The 22,259-nt window shown below is 36.2% G+C and overlaps 1 protein-coding gene across 1 annotated transcript in view; it reads right to left on the bottom strand.

Annotated features, from left to right (window-relative positions):
- The window catches only part of LOC136857816 (sphingomyelin phosphodiesterase-like), an 84,010-nt gene extending 62,008 nt beyond the window's left edge, over positions 1–22,002 (bottom strand). Inside the window, exon 1 of the mRNA XM_067136769.2 lies at positions 21,878–22,002. Within this exon, the coding sequence (XP_066992870.2) occupies positions 21,878–21,970 (93 nt within the window). The 5' untranslated portion in view covers positions 21,971–22,002. The remainder of the gene's footprint in view (positions 1–21,877) is intronic.
- Between the last annotated feature and the right edge of the window lie 257 nt (positions 22,003–22,259).

The raw sequence follows: 22,259 nt of genomic DNA, 5'->3' as shown, positions 1-22,259 counted from the left end.
CACTCGCCTATTATGTTGAGATAGTGATGGGTTAAAACAACCCACTGCTGCAGTGAAGAATGAAGACCTTCTCCACGTTTTTCATCTAAAACCAATTTTGCTTGTCTCAGAACTTGGAGAAGGACTGTTTAACGCCACAAGAGAATAGTATTGCATATTTCATCACAGGAATGTCATTAACACGTAAATACTGAATTTCACTAACTTCTTGCCGTTCCAAAACTTTGGCAACTTCATACTGAACCGTTCTGTTCATGGCCCATTGGAAGTAATCTTAATTCAATTACTATAAGCAGATGAGACCACAATGGGATGGTATAATATTGTGCAACATGATGCAATAGTGCGCATTTTTGAGAGCAACATAGCTTCAGTTAGGATGCAGTTCTCTGCCAAACAAAGAGGGAGATAAGCCAAGCCAACCACTTGATGTCGGGGATTTTCTGATGCCAAGACGTGAGAGAGAAAAAGCAGGAGAATCCAGGCTTGTCAGAAATAAAACTTGAGAAGTATCTCCGTCCACAGATGGAATCTAGAAAATGTAAAACGATAGGAATATTAAGAGTAATTTTCTGAGCGATTTGATATACCTTATAAAGCTAATTATCATCTCCTCAAATTAAATGATCTTTATCTTGAGCACTGTGGGAACCAAGCCAGCTCCAAACGAGGAACTCAAGTGGCTCAAGCGGGGGAAAACTTGGCGTGGCTTGGGATAGTCACTCAAATAAATACTGAGCTGAGAGGATGTGGAGATCATTCTCTACACTCAACTCTGACCATGAGGTATGTGTCGCGTGTCAATCGCGCTTAGATAAAACAAAGCATTTTATACTTGTGATTCGAAGGTGAAGAACTTTCCTTTTGTCTGTGTGTTTTAGCGAACAGCAAATACAGTAATTGTGTGTCACAAAATGAGCAGAAAGCCGATTAAGAACTTTATTGTAGGTGGTATTAGGAGTGCAATGCGTGTGTGATCTCACATAATTGTCAGTTTCAAACTTTATGCAAATAATCATCAGGAGTTCAATGATATGCAAAATAAGGAAATATGCATTTAACCAGATGCAAATGTTAACACTGTATTTCCTTCTAGTTGCATTAGATCGCACAAATTCTCGCCCGCAAGGGGTAATAGATCACAGCGTGTGCCCAGCTGTACGAGAAGGCAAAGGGAGACTTCAGTAGCTGCAGGGAGAAGAAGATCCATTATTGTGTGGCATTGGGACATCACAGTATGTACGAGACATGAGTAGCTGCTGGGAGAAGAAGATCCATTATTGTGCGGCACTGGGTCTTTGTTTGTGTATATAAATTTGTCAGTCAATTGAAGGAGGGATTATTCTGTAAAATCATCAATAGAATGACCTGTGCAGTCTAGTAAATGTGATAGGCAGACCTTGTGTCTTACGTGAACCAGTTAGATAACTGCATGTGTATGCCTTAGAGATATAATTTCATATTAGTGATCAGCATTGTAAGATTTAAGATCTTTGTAACAGCTCCTTCCAACACTCTCACACAAAATGAGCGGGATTTGAATGGCAGACTATTCAATGCAGAGAAATAAGGCCCAGGCGAGATAGATTAATCAGCCCAGAGAGTCTGAGATAGAATGAGCACTAATTTGTGTAGATACGCAAGCGTAAGTATATGATATGAGAGGTTAAATGGCTCTGTAGATGAGCAATGTTTTGTGCAGATGCATGCACAGAAAATGAAAATAAGAGTTAAGGTTTCATGATTGATAATGTTATGAAAGGGCCAGGTAATTCAGTTTATTATTTGCAGGCATGTAATGATTGAAAGAAATCTTGCAGTAGTGCGAAACTGCTAAGCCGTCAGCTTTGGGGGTCAATAAATCAAGTGTGGAATCCATGATGGTCGCCGTCACTCCCCCTTTCCCAGTGTCTGGAGTTGTGTCGTGGGGGTGAGTTTCTGACATCATTTGTTTGGGTTTCCAGTCCCCTAGCCAAGTAGAAGGTCATCGCCACTGCAGACACATTCTTAACAAGGTCGTAGGCATGCTTTGAAAGCTGGAAAGAAAAACACATTCCTTTGTGTTATTTATTTTACAGGAATTTAGCGGTATCCAGACTACTCCGTACATTGTCATTGGATTGTAATTGCATTTAGACTTGTTTGCATGGATCCAAGATGGGTCGTAGGTTCATCTCCCAAACAGTAAGCGACAAGATTTGCATGTATAGTTTTATGTACTTGTCTCATAGGTTAAGGTGTCCTGTAGTGTGATGAAAATATCTCCCAGTAGAGAAGTTATTAGGTTAAATCAGGCAAAGTTATTCATCTCTAACTCCACATTAATGTCTGTTTTAAGCAAACATCATTACGCGTAGAATCTGTCTGCACCATGAGAAAGCAGTAAGAGAAATCACTCAGCAAACCACGACAATGAAGACTAAACAGGATTTCCCTTGCTGGAAATCTGATGATATTTGAAGATGCCACTTCTTGGCAGTATCATTTGAAACATTCATGTAAATTTATTGAATTCATTAACCATCAAGCTAGTATTTGCACTTCACATTTCTTTTTTTGTAAAATAAACTTATTATTTGATTATGATGTTTCGGTTTGCAACTCACATTATGAAAGTCATTTTAAAGTAAAACTACTTTAAAACCACAAAACATCCTGTTCCTCTTCAATTTAATTTATCGACGCCCTTATTTAACCCACTGTACTCGCCGACTGTGTAGTCTGGAGCTGTAGAAGAGGAAGTCAGGAATTAAAGTAAGCTATATGCCAGGGTTTAGGAACCATTTAGGTGAGTATTTTACTATGAGTATTTTACTAACTATAGCACTTCCAGTCTGTCCTCAGCATTTGCTTGAAAGAGATTGGATGCTGTAAGGCACAATACATAGTATGAAATCCATAATTCTTTTTAACATTTTTTGTTTTGTAAATTCCTGATTTCAAATTTCTATATGACCTATACAATACTATTGCAAGTTATGAATCTCATTCCGTATTGACGGTTATCACTTTACAAAAGAAAATATTTATAAAATCCTCCTATCAATACAATTCAAGTCATCTGTTAGATGAAACAAATTCTATACATGTTTCAGCCTAATCTCAAGGCCATCTTCAGTAGTAAAACGATTGTTACATAATATACAAACAAATTAAAAAACGTAATGATGTGAAGTGACAGTGATCATGATAAGTGAGTTAAAAACACATTGAGGTGCAAAGTCCTCTCGTCTAATAGATCTTGCTGGCTGTTAAATAAAACATTATGCTGAGTAGTGTAGTGAGACCGTCAATACTACGAATAAAATGTGTAACATCTGTAATGAGAAAAAAAGGAATGTATGAGTGGATGAAGAACAAGTTAAAAATGATGTACGAAAAGAAAACTCATATGACTTACTTGTAACTAAAAGTTGTCGTCACGAATGGAGATGACCTTGTCGGTCTCAAGTCACATTGACAACTAAGCCTGTGTGTGGCTTACTGTGTATCTGTGTCGATGTGGTTGGGAGGGGTAATGGAGGGGGAAGGGCAGGGAGGGAGGGACGTTGTGATTCGTGGAAGGAGGGTGGAAGGGCGGGTCTTGTTCTAGAATGTCGGTAGTGAAACTCTTTTTTATTAATGAACTGTTCGCAGATGAGCGGGACAAAGGTTTCCAATAAAATATTTTTCTTTTCGTTGATTTCATTTAAGTTATAGACGGGATTGTTATATTGGTCGATATCTATATATATATTCTCTAGTATATTAAGTAAGGGACCTTTCTGTTCGTAATGCAGGATCTTTAAATCTTGATCAATTGTTGTGTATTTATGATTTTTCTCTCTACAATGTTCCACCCTCCTTCCACGAATCACAACGTCCCTCCCTCCCTGCCCCTCCCCCTCCATTACCCCTCCCAACCACATCGACACAGATACACAGTAAGCCACACACAGGCTTAGTTGTCAATGTGACTTGAGACCGACAAGGTCATCTCCATTCGAGACGACAACTTTTAGTTACAAGTAAGTCATATGAGTTTTCTTTTCGTACATCATTTTTAACTTGTTCTTCATCCACTCATACATTCCTTTTTTCTCATTACAGATGTTACACGTTTTATTCGTAGTATTGACGGTCTCACTACACTACTCAGCATAATGTTTTATTTAACAGCCAGCAAGATCTATTAGACGAGAGGACTTTGCACCTCAATGTGTTTTTAACTCACTTATCATGATCACTGTCACTTCACATCATTACGTTTTTTAATTTGTTTGTATATTATGTAACAATCGTTTTACTACTGAAGATGGCCTTGAGATTAGGCTGAAACATGTATAGAATTTGTTTCATCTAACAGATGACTTGAATTGTATTGATAGGAGGATTTTATAAATATTTTCTTTTGTAAAGCTATACAATACTCTCACTCACTCCATAGGCTCTGAGGAACGTGGTGTTCCTGTGCCGATTTCACGATCCTCTTCCAGCCTTTTTCAACTTGAGCACGCTCTTCCCAGTTGTCGATTTGGAGGGTCTGGCATACCTTGTTGATCCCCTTCTTCCAGGTGTTTTGGGGTCTTTCCCCATTAAGAGATCCCTTGTATAGATCTACTGGTGCTCTGTTATCCTGCATCCTCAGTACATGACCAGCCCAGCGTAGTCTATTGGATTCTATCACACCCATTATAGTGTGTTGTTGAGAGAGGGTAAAAATCTCATAATTAGATTTTTTCTGCCAGCTTTGAGAGATAGGATCAAACCATGGGCCAAATATTTTTCTATAAACTTTATTCTCAAAGACTTGCAACTGCTGCTGCTGCTCTTTCTGGGTTATACTCCATGTCTCGGAACCATCAGAAATACTGGTCGAATGATTGTATTGTAGATAATCATTTTTGCATTCCTTGTTAAAAACTTGGAGCCTAATATAGGGCTCATAGAGTAAAATGCCTTACTTGTATTCTTAATTCTAGCTTGGTGTTCCTGTTGCCTCCGATTTTGCTCATCGATTAATACACCAAGGAATTTAACCTCTTCTACTCTTGTAAATAAATATTTCCCAATCTTCGAAGGCAATCTGTCTTCCTCCTCATGATTCGGTCTCTGTACAACCATGTAATGTGTCTTTTTATCATTTACCCGTAAGCCAATTTTTGCTGCCATTTCCTCTAGTTCCACAAATAACTGCCTAATTTCTAATTCATTGAGGCCAATAAAGAACAATATCATCTGCACATGCCAGGACTTCATGTTGTCTCCCCAGTATGATGCCAGCAGGTACAAGAGCTAATTTCCTGATAATCTTCTCCAGTGCAATGTTGAATAGAAGAGGAGATAGTGCACCCCCTTCTCTCAGACCATTTTTATTCCAGAAGGAACTTGTTTTATGCTCGATAAAGCCAAACTCCATGATGATGTTCCACAGCCATTCTCTATGGATCCAGATAGTGAGACATTAAGTAAAGCTGTTGCCTTAGGCACGTCTTTGAGAAGAAGTGAATTTATAATTGGTATGGAAACAGGTGTTCAATCTATGGCCCACACTGTTAAACTAAGCAAGTTCTTGCAACATTCTAAATAATATTTATCATCTGCACTGGCACCATAACAGGAAGGTTGAGTAGAAAGAGAAAAAATACCGATGAAAAATGTAAAGGCATTTTTATTGCAGCAAGTGACATGGCTGCTTCTAATGGGTGAAGAAATCCGTCTCCCACGTTATTTGTGGCAGGCAAACTCAAAGAATGAATGTGTCAGCTAAGGATCCCAAGGAATACTTCAGGAGAGTAGTAGGCTATTCTTGCATTCTGTTGACCCCTTAATAAGCCTTTGTGATAATGTTAACATAGTGACCCCTTAAGAAGGAGTTATTTCCAATAATTTTTCTAAGTTTTTTGTATAAAAATTATTAAACAGCAGAGATGTATGAAGTAGATTGCACAGCAACAAGTGCTGAAATAAGAGCGGAAATATTACTATGGAGAGATAATTGGACAATGCCTCATCTAGAAGAAAGCAGAAGGCCAAAAATTTGCAAACATTAGCTCTTTGTAATGAAGACTTCTTTCTCGATATTAGACTTTTGCTACAAATATTTGCCAACCTGCCAGTCAGAGGATCCGCCCTTGCTCTGAGTTAATCAAGGGAACACAGATGGCTGAAGAAGGTTAGAATGAAATGCATTACAACATTTCATAGATGGATTTCCCTCCGCAGGGAGAGTGAGTGAGCCAGTATATACAGTCAAGATCACAAAGCAAAACAGTTAAGAAAGAAATTCATTTACATACTGTTTTCATTAATATGTGGAGTATTTGTACCACTGTACATGCTTGGGTTCAACTTTAAAATCAGAAAAAAAGAAACGTATGTATTTATAGCATAATTCATGAAAATATTTATTTATAAGAAATATTTTAAAATATGTATTTACATACAAAATAGTATTTACATAATAAAAGTCCATTCCCTGTTTATGATCAACTATTACAATGCTGGCGTGATCTACTTCAGGATAATTTAATAGTTGAGTGAGTTAAGTTTTTTACATTCTTTAGCCTTGCCTCATACCAAGAACTTTCTTCCTAAGCATCCCACAGTTGTGTTTAGGCACCCACCAAATGTCAGTTACTACCTTAGTTGTAATGACTGTAACAACCTTCACCTCTTCCTAGCTATTTCACCAACACTGCTGCAAGACCTATTGTATGCATACAATATTCAACAGAAAAGTTGTCATGAATGTACCTCAATTAATACCATTTATCACCAACATCAGTGAAGACTCCAATAAGCCTTCTACATTGCTTTGACTATCAACAAAATCAAACGGCTATATAGTCATCACAGTATCTGAAAATCTTCCAACACTGATCGGATTGTATTTCACACTTGCTTCAACTAAACTACTCTGATAATCATTTCAATGTCACTATCAAAATTCAAAAATGTTTACCTCCCTCTTTTGAAACGTCAAACATATGCCAAGGAGCAGTCATCTAGGATTAGATGACTGCTCCTTGTAGCCTCCCCCTGACATAATGGAACACATACAATAGAACAAGAAACATCTCAATTGGAACTCAGAAGGTTAGCGCACAGTGAGCCATCTAGTGACAAACAAAAGTACCACTTACTATAGACCAATGGTAAAGCATTCTTAAATTCAAAACTTCATTATTAGAGAAGTCTTGCTCGTGAATAGATGAGATTTTCTTCTGAAGACACAAAGCAAAGTTCTCTGTGAAACGTAAAGAATTTCACCTGGTTTTCTAAAACTGCAAAAGCTACAATTATGGACCATTAAACCATCAATCTAAATGTTAATCAACATTTAATTTAAAACCACAGGTATTTTGCATATGTACAATACAGTGACAGATGGTACACGTCGGTAGATGCAGAGTGGGTTTCGTCCCTTAAGAGACCATGGCTTGCCCGTGGTCCACCAGCTCTGTACTCTGACCGGCCAACCGAGCAGAGGAAAGTTGGCCACGGCTCTACCGTGGCTCTACGCCTCTGCATTCGGGAGATGGGTCTGGGGCACAGTGCCGGACTACACGCCTGGCCCCACCCGTCGGCTGTGCTGAGAATGGTTTTCCGTGGTTTTCCATTCTCCTGCACTAAAGTGAAGGCCACAGTCGCCCACTCCTCACCTTCTCCGCACATCTCCTTCACCGCAACAAATCTCCCGGCCTGAGCGATGGCGTCACCGTCTAAGAGGCCTGCCTCCCCCTTCAGGGGAGGAATGAAAACGTTTAGTAGTAGTAGTAGTAGTAGTAGTACATGCAAATTCTATACAGTCACCACACATATGTTAAAGTACATTGATTCAGTCTGAAAATGGTTTCAACAGAATACAGTATTTAATATATTTAATATATGATTAGACTGTACCTAGATACTGAATCCTTTTGAAAAAATTAATCGATTTTACATTTAACCTTATAGTGTTCACTATGAACTGAAACAGTTGAATGAATGTTTATGAGTTGTTTATACATTTCCTTTGAGAAATAATTCTATTCAAAATAAACAGGCAAACAATTTACACACTCTACAGACTCTTTGACAGTGATATTTTGATTCTTTTTCATTTCCACTACTGTCACTTGAACTTTCTAGTAATTTCACTAAGTCAACACTGTTGTGGAAAGTTCCTGAAACACTGGTTCTTCTTGGTCTGTTGCTATGAGTTCTTCTGCAGTGATAGTTGTTCCATCTGGTATGTTGGTAAGATCAAGGGTTTTCTCTAATGATTAGACTGATTGGTCTTTTTTGGATGCATTGCCCCTGCAACGATTCTAGCATGGGACCAAGAGTTCCTTAATATTGTAGCTGAAACTTCTCCCCGTGCAACAGTAATATAGAACAGGGCATCCTTTAGCAACAAACTGATAACAGTTGCTGCTAGAACCCTCCAAATACACAGCAGGTTGATAATATAACAAGATTCTGGGGTAGCTTTTTCATAACATCAGCTTCAGAGGATCCCTTAATAAACAACAAATTCAAGAGATTCATTTTCACCAAATTAAATCAAATGAAAATACTTACTATGGAAAAGACAAGCAGCTGAAGAGAACAGTTTTCTATTTTAATTAAGAAGTTACATCAACATGAAAAAGTCCTTTCCAAAAATATTTTTTTAAAGGTACAATTAAGAAAAACATACACATCACATAAGAACAAATACTAACATAATTTTAACATCTATTTAAGTGAACAGGAAATTGTTTTAAAGCAGGTTAGAACATAATTAGATCCATCTTCCCTTCCCATTTCACCACCCCACTCAACTCTCCTCACATATTTTAATTATTTTTATCTTTTTAAATTAGTTTTGTTTTAAGCATATGAAAGGTACTATTTTATGATGTTTTTTGAGAAGAAGAAAATTATATATAATTTTACCTAAACAATGTTATGTAGCTGAAGATGTTCCTAAGGAATGAGACATGTTCTACAAATAATTAATTTGCCTAAAGCAAATACATAGTATCAAACAGGTGGAAGTTGACTTTTATTGATTTAATGTAAAGCATGCCACGTAGTCAAATAGCCCATCCCCTTTCTTCCAAGTCTTCCCAGCCGAAACCTTGCGACATTTTTGTAATGCTACTTTTTTACATGTAATTAATCTCATAATAGAACCGTATTGAGGACAATATATTAAAATTATAAAATCCTTTTAATCACAACCACCTACTCAATACATTATATTACTCATTGAATTATAAAATAATCATGAGGTGTCTTAAATAAAGGAACATGTTTCGTTCGACATAGCGAACATCATCAGCCTTAATTTACAAGGATTAGGTCAGGGCCCTGAGCTGAATGATAAAAATTGTTAAAAGAGTGACAATACCATAATAAAAAGTAAAATGATAACATTAAACATGAAATTATAACAATATGTACAGATTAACAGCAAGTATGCAGAGGAATACTTTGAATGATGGTAGTCTATAAAGTTAAAACAAACATGAGGTTGTAAAAGTAAAAAGATATAGATATAGTAGATCTTAAATTATATGTCAATGCGTGAAGCGTGGATTAATTGTTGACTATGGAGTTCTTAATTGAGCAAAACAAAAGTTAAAATAGAGTTTATTGATTAGTGCGAGTCAAGTTGAGTCAGTTAAAAGGCGCAAAGCGACGAAGCTAAGGTTGAAATGACGTAAACTTCAGTAGTTAGGAATTCTGTAGGAGAGTCAACACAATGCCAAAAGGAAATACAGGTTAAACTAGTCCGTATTTACACGCTAGCAATAGAATTAAACTTATACAACGTAGGACACCAATGTGGACTCGTTAAGTAACGATAACTTGAAAGTAGGGAAAGTTCCAGCAAACCAGAATGGATGGAGCAGATTATGGCACAATTGGAGTTAGAAATCTGAAAAGAAAGAAAAGGGAGGAAAAATAAAATTATGTTATAATGAAAAAAAGTTAGTAAAAGTTAGAAGGAGGCTTACCCTTGGGACTAGTGTGAGGTGTTCGCTAACGTTGGCTGCGCAAATCAAACTGGCGAGTAACCTTATTGCTGCTTCTAGTATTGTATGTATGTATACGTAGAGGCGGGGAGTGAGTCATGTGAGGAGGAGGGGTGACCGATTCCTTAGGCGGGTCGGGTAATCGTGGAGGGGGTGTCGCATGAGAGGGCAGTAGAGTAGTAGTTGTTGTATTATTAACAGTTGTATAATTAAAGATTCTCGTAAAGTTATTATTATTTATATTGAAAAGAGAGAGTAGTTCTGGAATTTTCTCGATTATTGGACTTTTAATTTCTGAAGTATCATTTAAATTTTGATGCCCGTTGAAATGCTGGTCTAGGAATATGTAAATGTTCTCAAACTCTGTCATAAGTTTACTTTTATTGACGTATTTCAAGATTTGAAGGTCTTTATCAATTGTAGTAAAACTGTGGCCAGTCTCTTCCATATGGGTGCTCATGGCGGAATACTTTTTATGTTTCGAAGCGTTGTAATGTTCAAGGTATCTGGTCAAAAAGCTACGTCCAGTCTGTCCGATGTAGGAGAATCCACAATGGGTGCATTTAAGCCTATAGATACCAGAGTTCGAGAATTTATTGTGATTAATGTTAACTATATTTGAATTGAAGAATATATTACGGTTCGTATATCGGGTTCTATAAGCGATATTAATATCGTATTTCTTTAGAGGGTTAGTAACTTGAAATAGGCCTGGATTTGTGTAGGTGAAGGGAGCATATTTAGTTTTTTTAGGCTTGTCTGGAATCAATTTTGTTGCAGTTTTTAATTTTATCTTGTTAATGATTTTATTAATCATTAAGGGGTTATAGCCGTTAATTCTGGCTAAATCCTTAATATAGTTTAGTTCTTTTTTGCGATTTTCAGTTGTCAGCGGGATTTTTAATGCTCTATAGACAAGACTAAAAAATGCAGCCTGTTTATGAGATTGCGGATGTAAGGAATCGTTTCTTATAGTGATGGGGGCACAAGAAGGCTTTCTAAATATTTGAAAAATGAACTTATTATTCTCTCTTGAAATGTTTAAATCTAAAAAGTTTAGAGAACCATTGATCTCATCTTCCTTAGTGAATTTGACATCATTGTCAAGCTCATTAAGGGATGTTAGCACACTATGACTATCGTTTTTCTGTGTATCTATAATGGCAAAAGTGTCATCAACATACCTTAACCATAATTGAAGACCATTAATATTGATTATTTTGTTATTTTCCAAATCATCCATAAAGATATTAGCTAGAATGCCCGAGATCGGGTCACCCATTGCTAGGCCCTTTTGATGATACCGGTATATTCTATTATTGAAGGTGAAATAGTTGTTATTAAGTACAAATTCTAACAGACTGATGAAATTATCTATTTCGCATTTGCTAAGGTTACTGTGTTTTAAAAGGTTTGATTTAATAATCTTGACAGTTTTGCTTACCGGAATATTGGAATACATATTGGTAATATCATAGGATACCATTATATGATTATGCTCAAGATTGAATGTCGATAATTTTTCACAAAATTCAACGGAATTTCTTATATAGGCTGTATTATTGAATTTAAAGTGTTTACTGAGAAAATTATGCAAAAATTTTGAAACTTTGTAAGAAGGGCTGTTCATGCAGTTGATGATAGGGCGTATAGGTACGTCTTTTTTTATGGATTTTAGGCAAAGCTTTTGCAGTTGGAAGTTTCGGGTTCATTATTATAAGCCTCTGATACTCGTGCTCTTGTAGTAAGAACGGCAGATTCTTCAATAGGTTCTTCAAACTTCGTTGGATTTTGGGGGTGGGATCTTTATTAATAATAGTAAAACTGCCATTAGCGAAGAAATCTTCGGTTTTTTTAATGTAGTCATCTTTATGTAGTAATACTATGGTGGGACCTTTATCAGCTTTAGTGACGATGATATTATTATTATTAATTTTATTTCTTACATCATGTATTTGTTTGCTAAGGGTCGGATTCGAGGTAGTTTTCAGTTCTTTCGCCAGAAAAGGAAGCTTTTTCTTTATTTCGTATTTAATGTCTTTATGCACTTCTACGGGGAGTTTTTGAATGTTAGATTCAATTTCCGCGACTGTAGTAATCAGATCGTCGGTTTTTTTCGGGTTAGGCCAATTAAATTTCAGGCCTTTATCGAGGAGGGATAGTTCATTATCTGAAAAGTCAGTATTAGATAAGTTCACCGTAGTAGGAAAACGATTTAAGTCGGCGGAAGGGAGGTTAGTTTTACTGTTGACACTACTCTGTTTATTCTTAGTGTTTTGCAATTGTATCAGTTTATTGTCTAATGTTGTTTGTTTCGTCTTCACTATGTCATGTACCTTTTCATTGACAAACATGGAGTATGAACTCCATTCTAATGGGGACATACTAGAGGATATTTCAAGATGCGTCTTATAAAGTTGTAGGTTTAGGAACGATTTCTTTTTGTAATGCGCCTTGATTTCGTTTTTTAACCAAAATTCGTTAACTTTCGTTTGAGTTTTACGTAAATCAGAAATCGAAAAGTTTTTTCTTTGAAGGTGTTTTAGAAATTTGGGAATTAGTCCATGCTTCATACATTCTTTTAAAAATTGAATATCTCTAGATATTTTGCTGACCTTGACTTTGAGATTAAGATATCTATTCCTTTTCGTAGCCTGGTAGGCAGCTAAGTTACATGTAATTAATCTCATAATAGAACCGTATTGAGGACAATATATTAAAATTATAAAATCCTTTTAATCACAACCACCTACTCAATACATTATATTACTCATTGAATTATAAAATAATCATGAGGTGTCTTAAATAAAGGAACATGTTTCGTTCGACATAGCGAACATCATCAGCCTTAATTTACAAGGATTAGGTCAGGGCCCTGAGCTGAATGATAAAAATTGTTAAAAGAGTGACAATACCATACTAAAAAGTAAAATGATAACATTAAACATGAAATTATAACAATATGTACAGATTAACAGCAAGTATGCAGAGGAATACTTTGAATGATGGTAGTCTATAAAGTTAAAACAAACATGAGGTTGTAAAAGTAAAAAGATATAGATATAGTAGATCTTAAATTATATGTCAATGCGTGAAGCGTGGATTAATTGTTGACTATGGAGTTCTTAATTGAGCAAAACAAAAGTTAAAATAGAGTTTATTGATTAGTGCGAGTCAAGTTGAGTCAGTTAAAAGGCGCAAAGCGACGAAGCTAAGGTTGAAATGACGTAAACTTCAGTAGTTAGGAATTCTGTAGGAGAGTCAACACAATGCCAAAAGGAAATACAGGTTGAACTAGTCCGTATTTACACGCTAGCAATAGAATTAAACTTATACAACGTAGGACACCAATGTGGACTCGTTAAGTAACGATAACTTGAAAGTAGGGAAAGTTCCAGCAAACCAGAATGGATGGAGCAGATTATGGCACAATTGGAGTTAGAAATCTGAAAAGAAAGAAAAGGGAGGAAAAATAAAATTATGTTATAATGAAAAAAAGTTAGTAAAAGTTAGAAGGAGGCTTACCCTTGGGACTAGTGTGAGGTGTTCGCTAACGTTGGCTGCGCGAATCAAACTGGCGAGTAACCTTATTGCTGCTTCTAGTATTGTATGTATGTATACGTAGAGGCGGGGAGTGAGTCATGTGAGGAGGAGGGGTGACCGATTCCTTAGGCGGGTCGGGTAATCGTGGAGGGGGTGTCGCATGAGAGGGCAGTAGAGTAGTAGTTGTTGTATTATTAACAGTTGTATAATTAAAGATTCTCGTAAAGTTATTATTATTTATATTGAAAAGAGAGAGTAGTTCTGGAATTTTCTCGATTATTGGACTTTTAATTTCTGAAGTATCATTTAAATTTTGATGCCCGTTGAAATGCTGGTCTAGGAATATGTAAATGTTCTCAAACTCTGTCATAAGTTTTACTACAATTGATAAAGACCTTCAAATCTTGAAATACGTCAATAAAAGTAAACTTATGACAGAGTTTGAGAACATTTACATATTCCTAGACCAGCATTTCAACGGGCATCAAAATTTAAATGATACTTCAGAAATTAAAAGTCCAATAATCGAGAAAATTCCAGAACTACTCTCTCTTTTCAATATAAATAATAATAACTTTACGAGAATCTTTAATTATACAACTGTTAATAATACAACAACTACTACTCTACTGCCCTCTCATGCGACACCCCCTCCACGATTACCCGACCCGCCTAAGGAATCGGTCACCCCTCCTCCTCACATGACTCACTCCCCGCCTCTACGTATACATACATACAATACTAGAAGCAGCAATAAGGTTACTCGCCAGTTTGATTCGCGCAGCCAACGTTAGCGAACACCTCACACTAGTCCCAAGGGTAAGCCTCCTTCTAACTTTTACTAACTTTTTTTTCATTATAACATAATTTTATTTTTCCTCCCTTTTCTTTCTTTTCAGATTTCTAACTCCAATTGTGCCATAATCTGCTCCATCCATTCTGGTTTGCTGGAACTTTCCCTACTTTCAAGTTATCGTTACTTAACGAGTCCACATTGGTGTCCTACGTTGTATAAGTTTAATTCTATTGCTAGCGTGTAAATACGGACTAGTTCAACCTGTATTTCCTTTTGGCATTGTGTTGACTCTCCTACAGAATTCCTAACTACTGAAGTTTACGTCATTTCAACCTTAGCTTCGTCGCTTTGCGCCTTTTAACTGACTCAACTTGACTCGCACTAATCAATAAACTCTATTTTAACTTTTGTTTTGCTCAATTAAGAACTCCATAGTCAACAATTAATCCACGCTTCACGCATTGACATATAATTTAAGATCTACTATATCTATATCTTTTTACTTTTACAACCTCATGTTTGTTTTAACTTTATAGACTACCATCATTCAAAGTATTCCTCTGCATACTTGCTGTTAATCTGTACATATTGTTATAATTTCATGTTTAATGTTATCATTTTACTTTTTATTATGGTATTGTCACTCTTTTAACAATTTTTATCATTCAGCTCAGGGCCCTGACCTAATCCTTGTAAATTAAGGCTGATGATGTTCGCTATGTCGAACGAAACATGTTCCTTTATTTAAGACACCTCATGATTATTTTATAATTCAATGAGTAATATAATGTATTGAGTAGGTGGTTGTGATTAAAAGGATTTTATAATTTTAATATATTGTCCTCAATACGGTTCTATTATGAGATTAATTACATGTAACTTAGCTGCCTACCAGGCTACGAAAAGGAATAGATATCTTAATCTCAAAGTCAAGGTCAGCAAAATATCTAGAGATATTCAATTTTTAAAAGAATGTATGAAGCATGGACTAATTCCCAAATTTCTAAAACACCTTCAAAGAAAAAACTTTTCGATTTCTGATTTACGTAAAACTCAAACGAAAGTTAACGAATTTTGGTTAAAAAACGAAATCAAGGCGCATTACAAAAAGAAATCGTTCCTAAACCTACAACTTTATAAGACGCATCTTGAAATATCCTCTAGTATGTCCCCATTAGAATGGAGTTCATACTCCATGTTTGTCAATGAAAAGGTACATGACATAGTGAAGACGAAACAAACAACATTAGACAATAAACTGATACAATTGCAAAACACTAAGAATAAACAGAGTAGTGTCAACAGTAAAACTAACCTCCCTTCCGCCGACTTAAATCGTTTTCCTACTACGGTGAACTTATCTAATACTGACTTTTCAGATAATGAACTATCCCTCCTCGATAAAGGCCTGAAATTTAATTGGCCTAACCCGAAAAAAACCGACGATCTGATTACTACAGTCGCGGAAATTGAATCTAACATTCAAAAACTCCCCGTAGAAGTGCATAAAGACATTAAATACGAAATAAAGAAAAAGCTTCCTTTTCTGGCGAAAGAACTGAAAACTACCTCGAATCCGACCCTTAGCAAACAAATACATGATGTAAGAAATAAAATTAATAATAATAATATCATCGTCACTAAAGCTGATAAAGGTCCCACCATAGTATTACTACATAAAGATGACTACATTAAAAAAACCGAAGATTTCTTCGCTAATGGCAGTTTTACTATTATTAATAAAGATCCCACCCCCAAAATCCAACGAAGTTTGAAGAACCTATTGAAGAATCTGCCGTTCTTACTACAAGAGCACGAGTATCAGAGGCTTATAATAATGAACCCGAAACTTCCAACTGCAAAAGCTTTGCCTAAAATCCATAAAAAAGACGTACCTATACGCCCTATCATCAACTGCATGAACAGCCCTTCTTACAAAGTTTCAAAATTTTTGCATAATTTTCTCAGTAAACACTTTAAATTCAATAATACAGCCTATATAAGAAATTCCGTTGAATTTTGTGAAAAATTATCGACATTCAATCTTGAGCATAATCATATAATGGTATCCTATGATATTACCAATATGTATTCCAATATTCCGGTAAGCAAAACTGTCAAGATTATTAAATCAAACCTTTTAAAACACAGTAACCTTAGCAAATGCGAAATAGATAATTTCATCAGTCTGTTAGAATTTGTACTTAATAACAACTATTTCACCTTCAATAATAGAATATACCGGTATCATCAAAAGGGCCTAGCAATGGGTGACCCGATCTCGGGCATTCTAGCTAATATCTTTATGGATGATTTGGAAAATAACAAAATAATCAATAATATTAATGGTCTTCAATTATGGTTAAGGTATGTTGATGACACTTTTGCCATTATAGATACACAGAAAAACGATAGTCATAGTGTGCTAACATCCCTTAATGAGCTTGACAATGATGTCAAATTCACTAAGGAAGATGAGATCAATGGTTCTCTAAACTTTTTAGATTTAAACATTTCAAGAGAGAATAATAAGTTCATTTTTCAAATATTTAGAAAGCCTTCTTGTGCCCCCATCACTATAAGAAACGATTCCTTACATCCGCAATCTCATAAACAGGCTGCATTTTTTAGTCTTGTCTATAGAGCATTAAAAATCCCGCTGACAACTGAAAATCGCAAAAAAGAACTAAACTATATTAAGGATTTAGCCAGAATTAACGGCTATAACCCCTTAATGATTAATAAAATCATTAACAAGATAAAATTAAAAACTGCAACAAAATTGATTCCAGACAAGCCTAAAAAAACTAAATATGCTCCCTTCACCTACACAAATCCAGGCCTATTTCAAGTTACTAACCCTCTAAAGAAATACGATATTAATATCGCTTATAGAACCCGATATACGAACCGTAATATATTCTTCAATTCAAATATAGTTAACATTAATCACAATAAATTCTCGAACTCTGGTATCTATAGGCTTAAATGCACCCATTGTGGATTCTCCTACATCGGACAGACTGGACGTAGCTTTTTGACCAGATACCTTGAACATTACAACGCTTCGAAACATAAAAAGTATTCCGCCATGAGCACCCATATGGAAGAGACTGGCCACAGTTTTACTACAATTGATAAAGACCTTCAAATCTTGAAATACGTCAATAAAAGTAAACTTATGACAGAGTTTGAGAACATTTACATATTCCTAGACCAGCATTTCAACGGGCATCAAAATTTAAATGATACTTCAGAAATTAAAAGTCCAATAATCGAGAAAATTCCAGAACTACTCTCTCTTTTCAATATAAATAATAATAACTTTACGAGAATCTTTAATTATACAACTGTTAATAATACAACAACTACTACTCTACTGCCCTCTCATGCGACACCCCCTCCACGATTACCCGACCCGCCTAAGGAATCGGTCACCCCTCCTCCTCACATGACTCACTCCCCGCCTCTACGTATACATACATACAATACTAGAAGCAGCAATAAGGTTACTCGCCAGTTTGATTCGCGCAGCCAACATTAGCGAACACCTCACACTAGTCCCAAGGGTAAGCCTCCTTCTAACTTTTACTAACCTTTTTTTCATTATAACATAATTTTATTTTTCCTCCCTTTTCTTTCTTTTTGGATTTCTAACTCCAATTGTGCCATAATCTGCTCCATCCATTCTGGTTTGCTGGAACTTTCCCTACTTTCAAGTTATCGTTACTTAACGAGTCCACATTGGTGTCCTACGTTGTATAAGTTTAATTCTATTGCTAGCGTGTAAATACGGACTAGTTCAACCTGTATTTCCTTTTGGCATTGTGTTGACTCTCCTACAGAATTCCTAACTACTGAAGTTTACGTCATTTCAACCTTAGCTTCGTCGCTTTGCGCCTTTTAACTGACTCAACTTGACTCGCACTAATCAATAAACTCTATTTTAACTTTTGTTTTGCTCAATTAAGAACTCCATAGTCAACAATTAATCCACGCTTCACGCATTGACATATAATTTAAGATCTACTATATCTATATCTTTTTACTTTTACAACCTCATGTTTGTTTTAACTTTATAGACTACCATCATTCAAAGTATTCCTCTGCATACTTGCTGTTAATCTGTACATATTGTTATAATTTCATGTTTAATGTTATCATTTTACTTTTTATTATGGTATTGTCACTCTTTTAACAATTTTTATCATTCAGCTCAGGGCCCTGACCTAATCCTTGTAAATTAAGGCTGATGATGTTCGCTATGTCGAACGAAACATGTTCCTTTATTTAAGACACCTCATGATTATTTTATAATTCAATGAGTAATATAATGTATTGAGTAGGTGGTTGTGATTAAAAGGATTTTATAATTTTAATGCTACTTTTTGTCGGAAATTACACATAACAAATTGAGCTACTTTTCTTGGAAGTTTTTCCAGTTCTCAAATTAAGTAATCCTGGTGAGGGTCCCATAAACTGAAACCTGACTCTAATTGTGGTCTTTGATTTGGGGTCATTGATTTGTTCAATGATTTTTTCACTTGATACTGCCCACAATGTGCTTTAAAACTTTTGATTATTCCTGCATCCAAAGGCTGAATATATCTAGGGTATTAAGGAGGAAGAAATTCCATCCTGGTGTTGCTTAATTATCTGGAAATATATTCTGGTGTATTTGGCTCCTTGCTTGAATGGTCAGTTTTGAAGCCTTCAGTTCAAAGAGTGCTGGATTCAGTTTCCCGCCAAGTCAGAGATTCTACCCAAGACAGGTGAATTCCTTAATACATAATACCCCTCCATTCCATTGTAAACACATTACACAACCAACCACCACAGAAACACACAACGTGAATATATCCCTCCACACAGAGTTGGCATCAGAAAGGACTTGTCATAAAAATTGGTCAGATTTATATCCACATGTACAACACACATCACCTGTGACCCCACCAGGGAGTAGGAAAAGCCACTGGAAAAGAAAGAAACGGCACATCTGGTGTAACACTGTGACTCATAGTGCAAGAGTCTGTTTGATCATACTGTGAACTCTGATGATGACCAGTTTGTGATATGAAACTATAAAGCATCTTCCTATTCACAGCTGCAAAATGTAAACTTTCTACCATTCACCTCAGGACAAGGTTTTCCATTAACATGGAGGTAAATGAGATGATGTTTAGCATTTTCAATGGTATCAACAACATTATTCTTTTCCTACCTTGAAGTGGGTTGGATTCATCATGAGTCTTCACAGGTTATAGAGGTACTGGTAAGTTATTATTAATATTATTAAATTGATATCAATGTTTGAGAAATACAATAGAGAGGATTATATTCCAAATGGACCTGGCCACTAGCTGTAAAATGCGCTAGATTATGATGATTATGATGATTTTTATTTTTTAGCGTATGGCCCATACAATAGCTGAATACAGAAATAAATGATATACAAAGTACATAACAGGACAACAGTGAACAAGAAAAGACTCCTTACAATTGAATGTCAAGGTCATTGATCCACTGTATTGCTTCTGGAGTTGCGATCAAAAATCCACTTTACTGCCTGTGTATGCCCACGTTTCACGCTCTCTGACAACGTGGCATGTGGTTTGTCGTGCAGCTCCGCAGTCACGCGGTTGTCGGCAACTTCATCCATTTAAACAACATGTCTCTGCATCTGCCATGGCCTGTTCTTATTCTGTTCAGAGCAGTCCATTTTTTACGTGCTAGATGGAATCCACTTGGAAGTTTGGCATTCGAGAACATACTGTGCAGGTGCATCTCCGTTGCTGCTTCCCACCATCTTTTCCATTCTGTAGTTGGGTTGTAGCCTCCTAGCAACCATGTCTGAGGCATTACGTAAAGTTGGATGGCGTGAACGTAATCTGTCTTGGTTGATAGTTCATAGGTCTTCAGGTACAGGTAGATCGGGGTTCCTTAAGATTTTATCGAATTCCTTGATGAGAGCGGTGGATCTGCGGAAATCAGATGGCATTATTCCAGATAAAAGCGGAAGCCAATGAGTTGGCGTAGATCGAATTGTGCCAGTTATTATGCGCATAGTTGAATTCAATTGAGTATCAATAAGTCTTGTGTGATGACTGTCCATCCATACTAGAGCACAGTACTCAGCACTTGAATACACCAAGCCTAAAGCTGAAGACCGTAAAACGCTTGCCAAAGAACCCCAGGTAGTTCCACAAAGCTTATGAATGATGTTACATGTTTTCAGTTTCTGTGTGGAGTTCAGCAGATGTTGCTTGTAGGATAGTGTTCGATCCAAGGTTACTCCAAGATATTTTGAGTTCCAGTTGTGGTGGAGTATCCTGTCACAGAAACTCACATTCAAATTAGTATTTGCTAAGTGATTGTTTAAATGGAGACAAGACACCTGTGTTTTATTGGTGCTGGGCTTAAGTCTCCAGTTCCTGAAGTAAGTTTCCAAAATGGACAAATACCTTGTTAACATCTCTGCAGTTTTCTCGAGTTCTTTGTGTTGCACAGCTAATGCTATATCGTCAGCGTAACAGAATTTCCGTGATGTAACTTCAAGAAGATCATAAACATATAATCTGAATAGGAGTGGCGATAGGAATGAACCTTTAGGCAAACCATTTTTAAGCTTCCTCTCCTTGTTCACATTGTTCCCGATGATAACCTGAAGCCTCCTATCACTCAGCATATTGTTATTAAGTCTTGCCATCTTTCTGCATGGTATGACCTGAAAAAGTTTATAGACCATACCTTCCCTCCACACGGTATCAAATGCAGCAGTGAGATCAACAAAAACAAACAATGTTTTCAATTTTCTTTGAAAACTTGATCACAACAGCTGCGACCTGGTCTGAAGCCTGCCTGATCCATGGGAAAGTGCTGTAAAATCGCACTGTTTATTCTGTTAAATATGAGTCTTTCAAAAGTTTGTAGCAACAGCTAAGTAGAGCTATGGGGTGATAATTTTCTGGCTTGTTGTTCGGTTTGCCAGGTTTTAAAATTATAATTATCTTAGTCTTCTTGAACTCCAATAGCATGTGACCAGTTAGTAAGGTGTCTGTGAAAAATCCTGCCAGCCATTTCTTTGCATTTTGTCCCAGATTGATCAAGAACTCATGTGCAGGTTATTTTTAAGACTTTTTTAATATATTACCAAGGGTTTTATGACATGACGTCTACACATCACGTTGAGACAAGGATGCAAAGGCTTTTATCAAATAGTTGAACTTTGCCCTTACTTTATTTTTTAAAGGGGTCTTGTTCTTATTTGACTGAAGATCTCCTGAAAGTGGGACAAAATAACTTACTGTAGTCGTAATAATAAAGACGTTTCACAGTATTTAAGGTGGAATACTTGACGTAAGTATTTCACAAGTTAATACTTATGGTAATACAGGCTCAACCATGAAGTTTATTATATGGAAGATCAAGGAAGGTGAAATAGCAATAGCAATAAGAATCATATCTGCCTTCTGATGGGTGGATCTTTTACATACATTTTTGATTAAGTTAGATTATAAACTTCCTATTTGTCTTACAACACTATTGTACTTACTTTTGGCTGAGTATGTACTCCACTTCTATTTGCTGGCTTGTCACCAAGAGTAACATTCACAGTCCAGTCAACATCATAGTTGGTCTCATTCATACAACCACTTCCCTGCAAGATTGTTGCACATATCTTCTCAGGAGTCAGGCTGGTTGTGTTGTCTATGATGTACGTCAGAGTTCTCTGTAGGGATGGGACAAATGGTTACTTTGCAATATAATGTTCCATGTTCCTATGTATCTGTTACAGTGCAGTATTAGCTTGGAGTATTAGGATATAAAAGTAATATAATACAAGTTCCAGGTCAACATTTGGGGGGGAAAATTCACTATACCTGCTGTTTCTTGCAGCCCCTAACCGCACCTTAATAAGTACTTATAAATAGCAA

The sequence above is a fragment of the Anabrus simplex genome, chromosome 1 (assembly GCF_040414725.1).
Source record: "Anabrus simplex isolate iqAnaSimp1 chromosome 1, ASM4041472v1, whole genome shotgun sequence".
Taxonomy (NCBI): Eukaryota; Metazoa; Arthropoda; class Insecta; order Orthoptera; family Tettigoniidae; genus Anabrus; species Anabrus simplex.
This window is presented reverse-complemented; position numbering and strand designations above follow the sequence as displayed.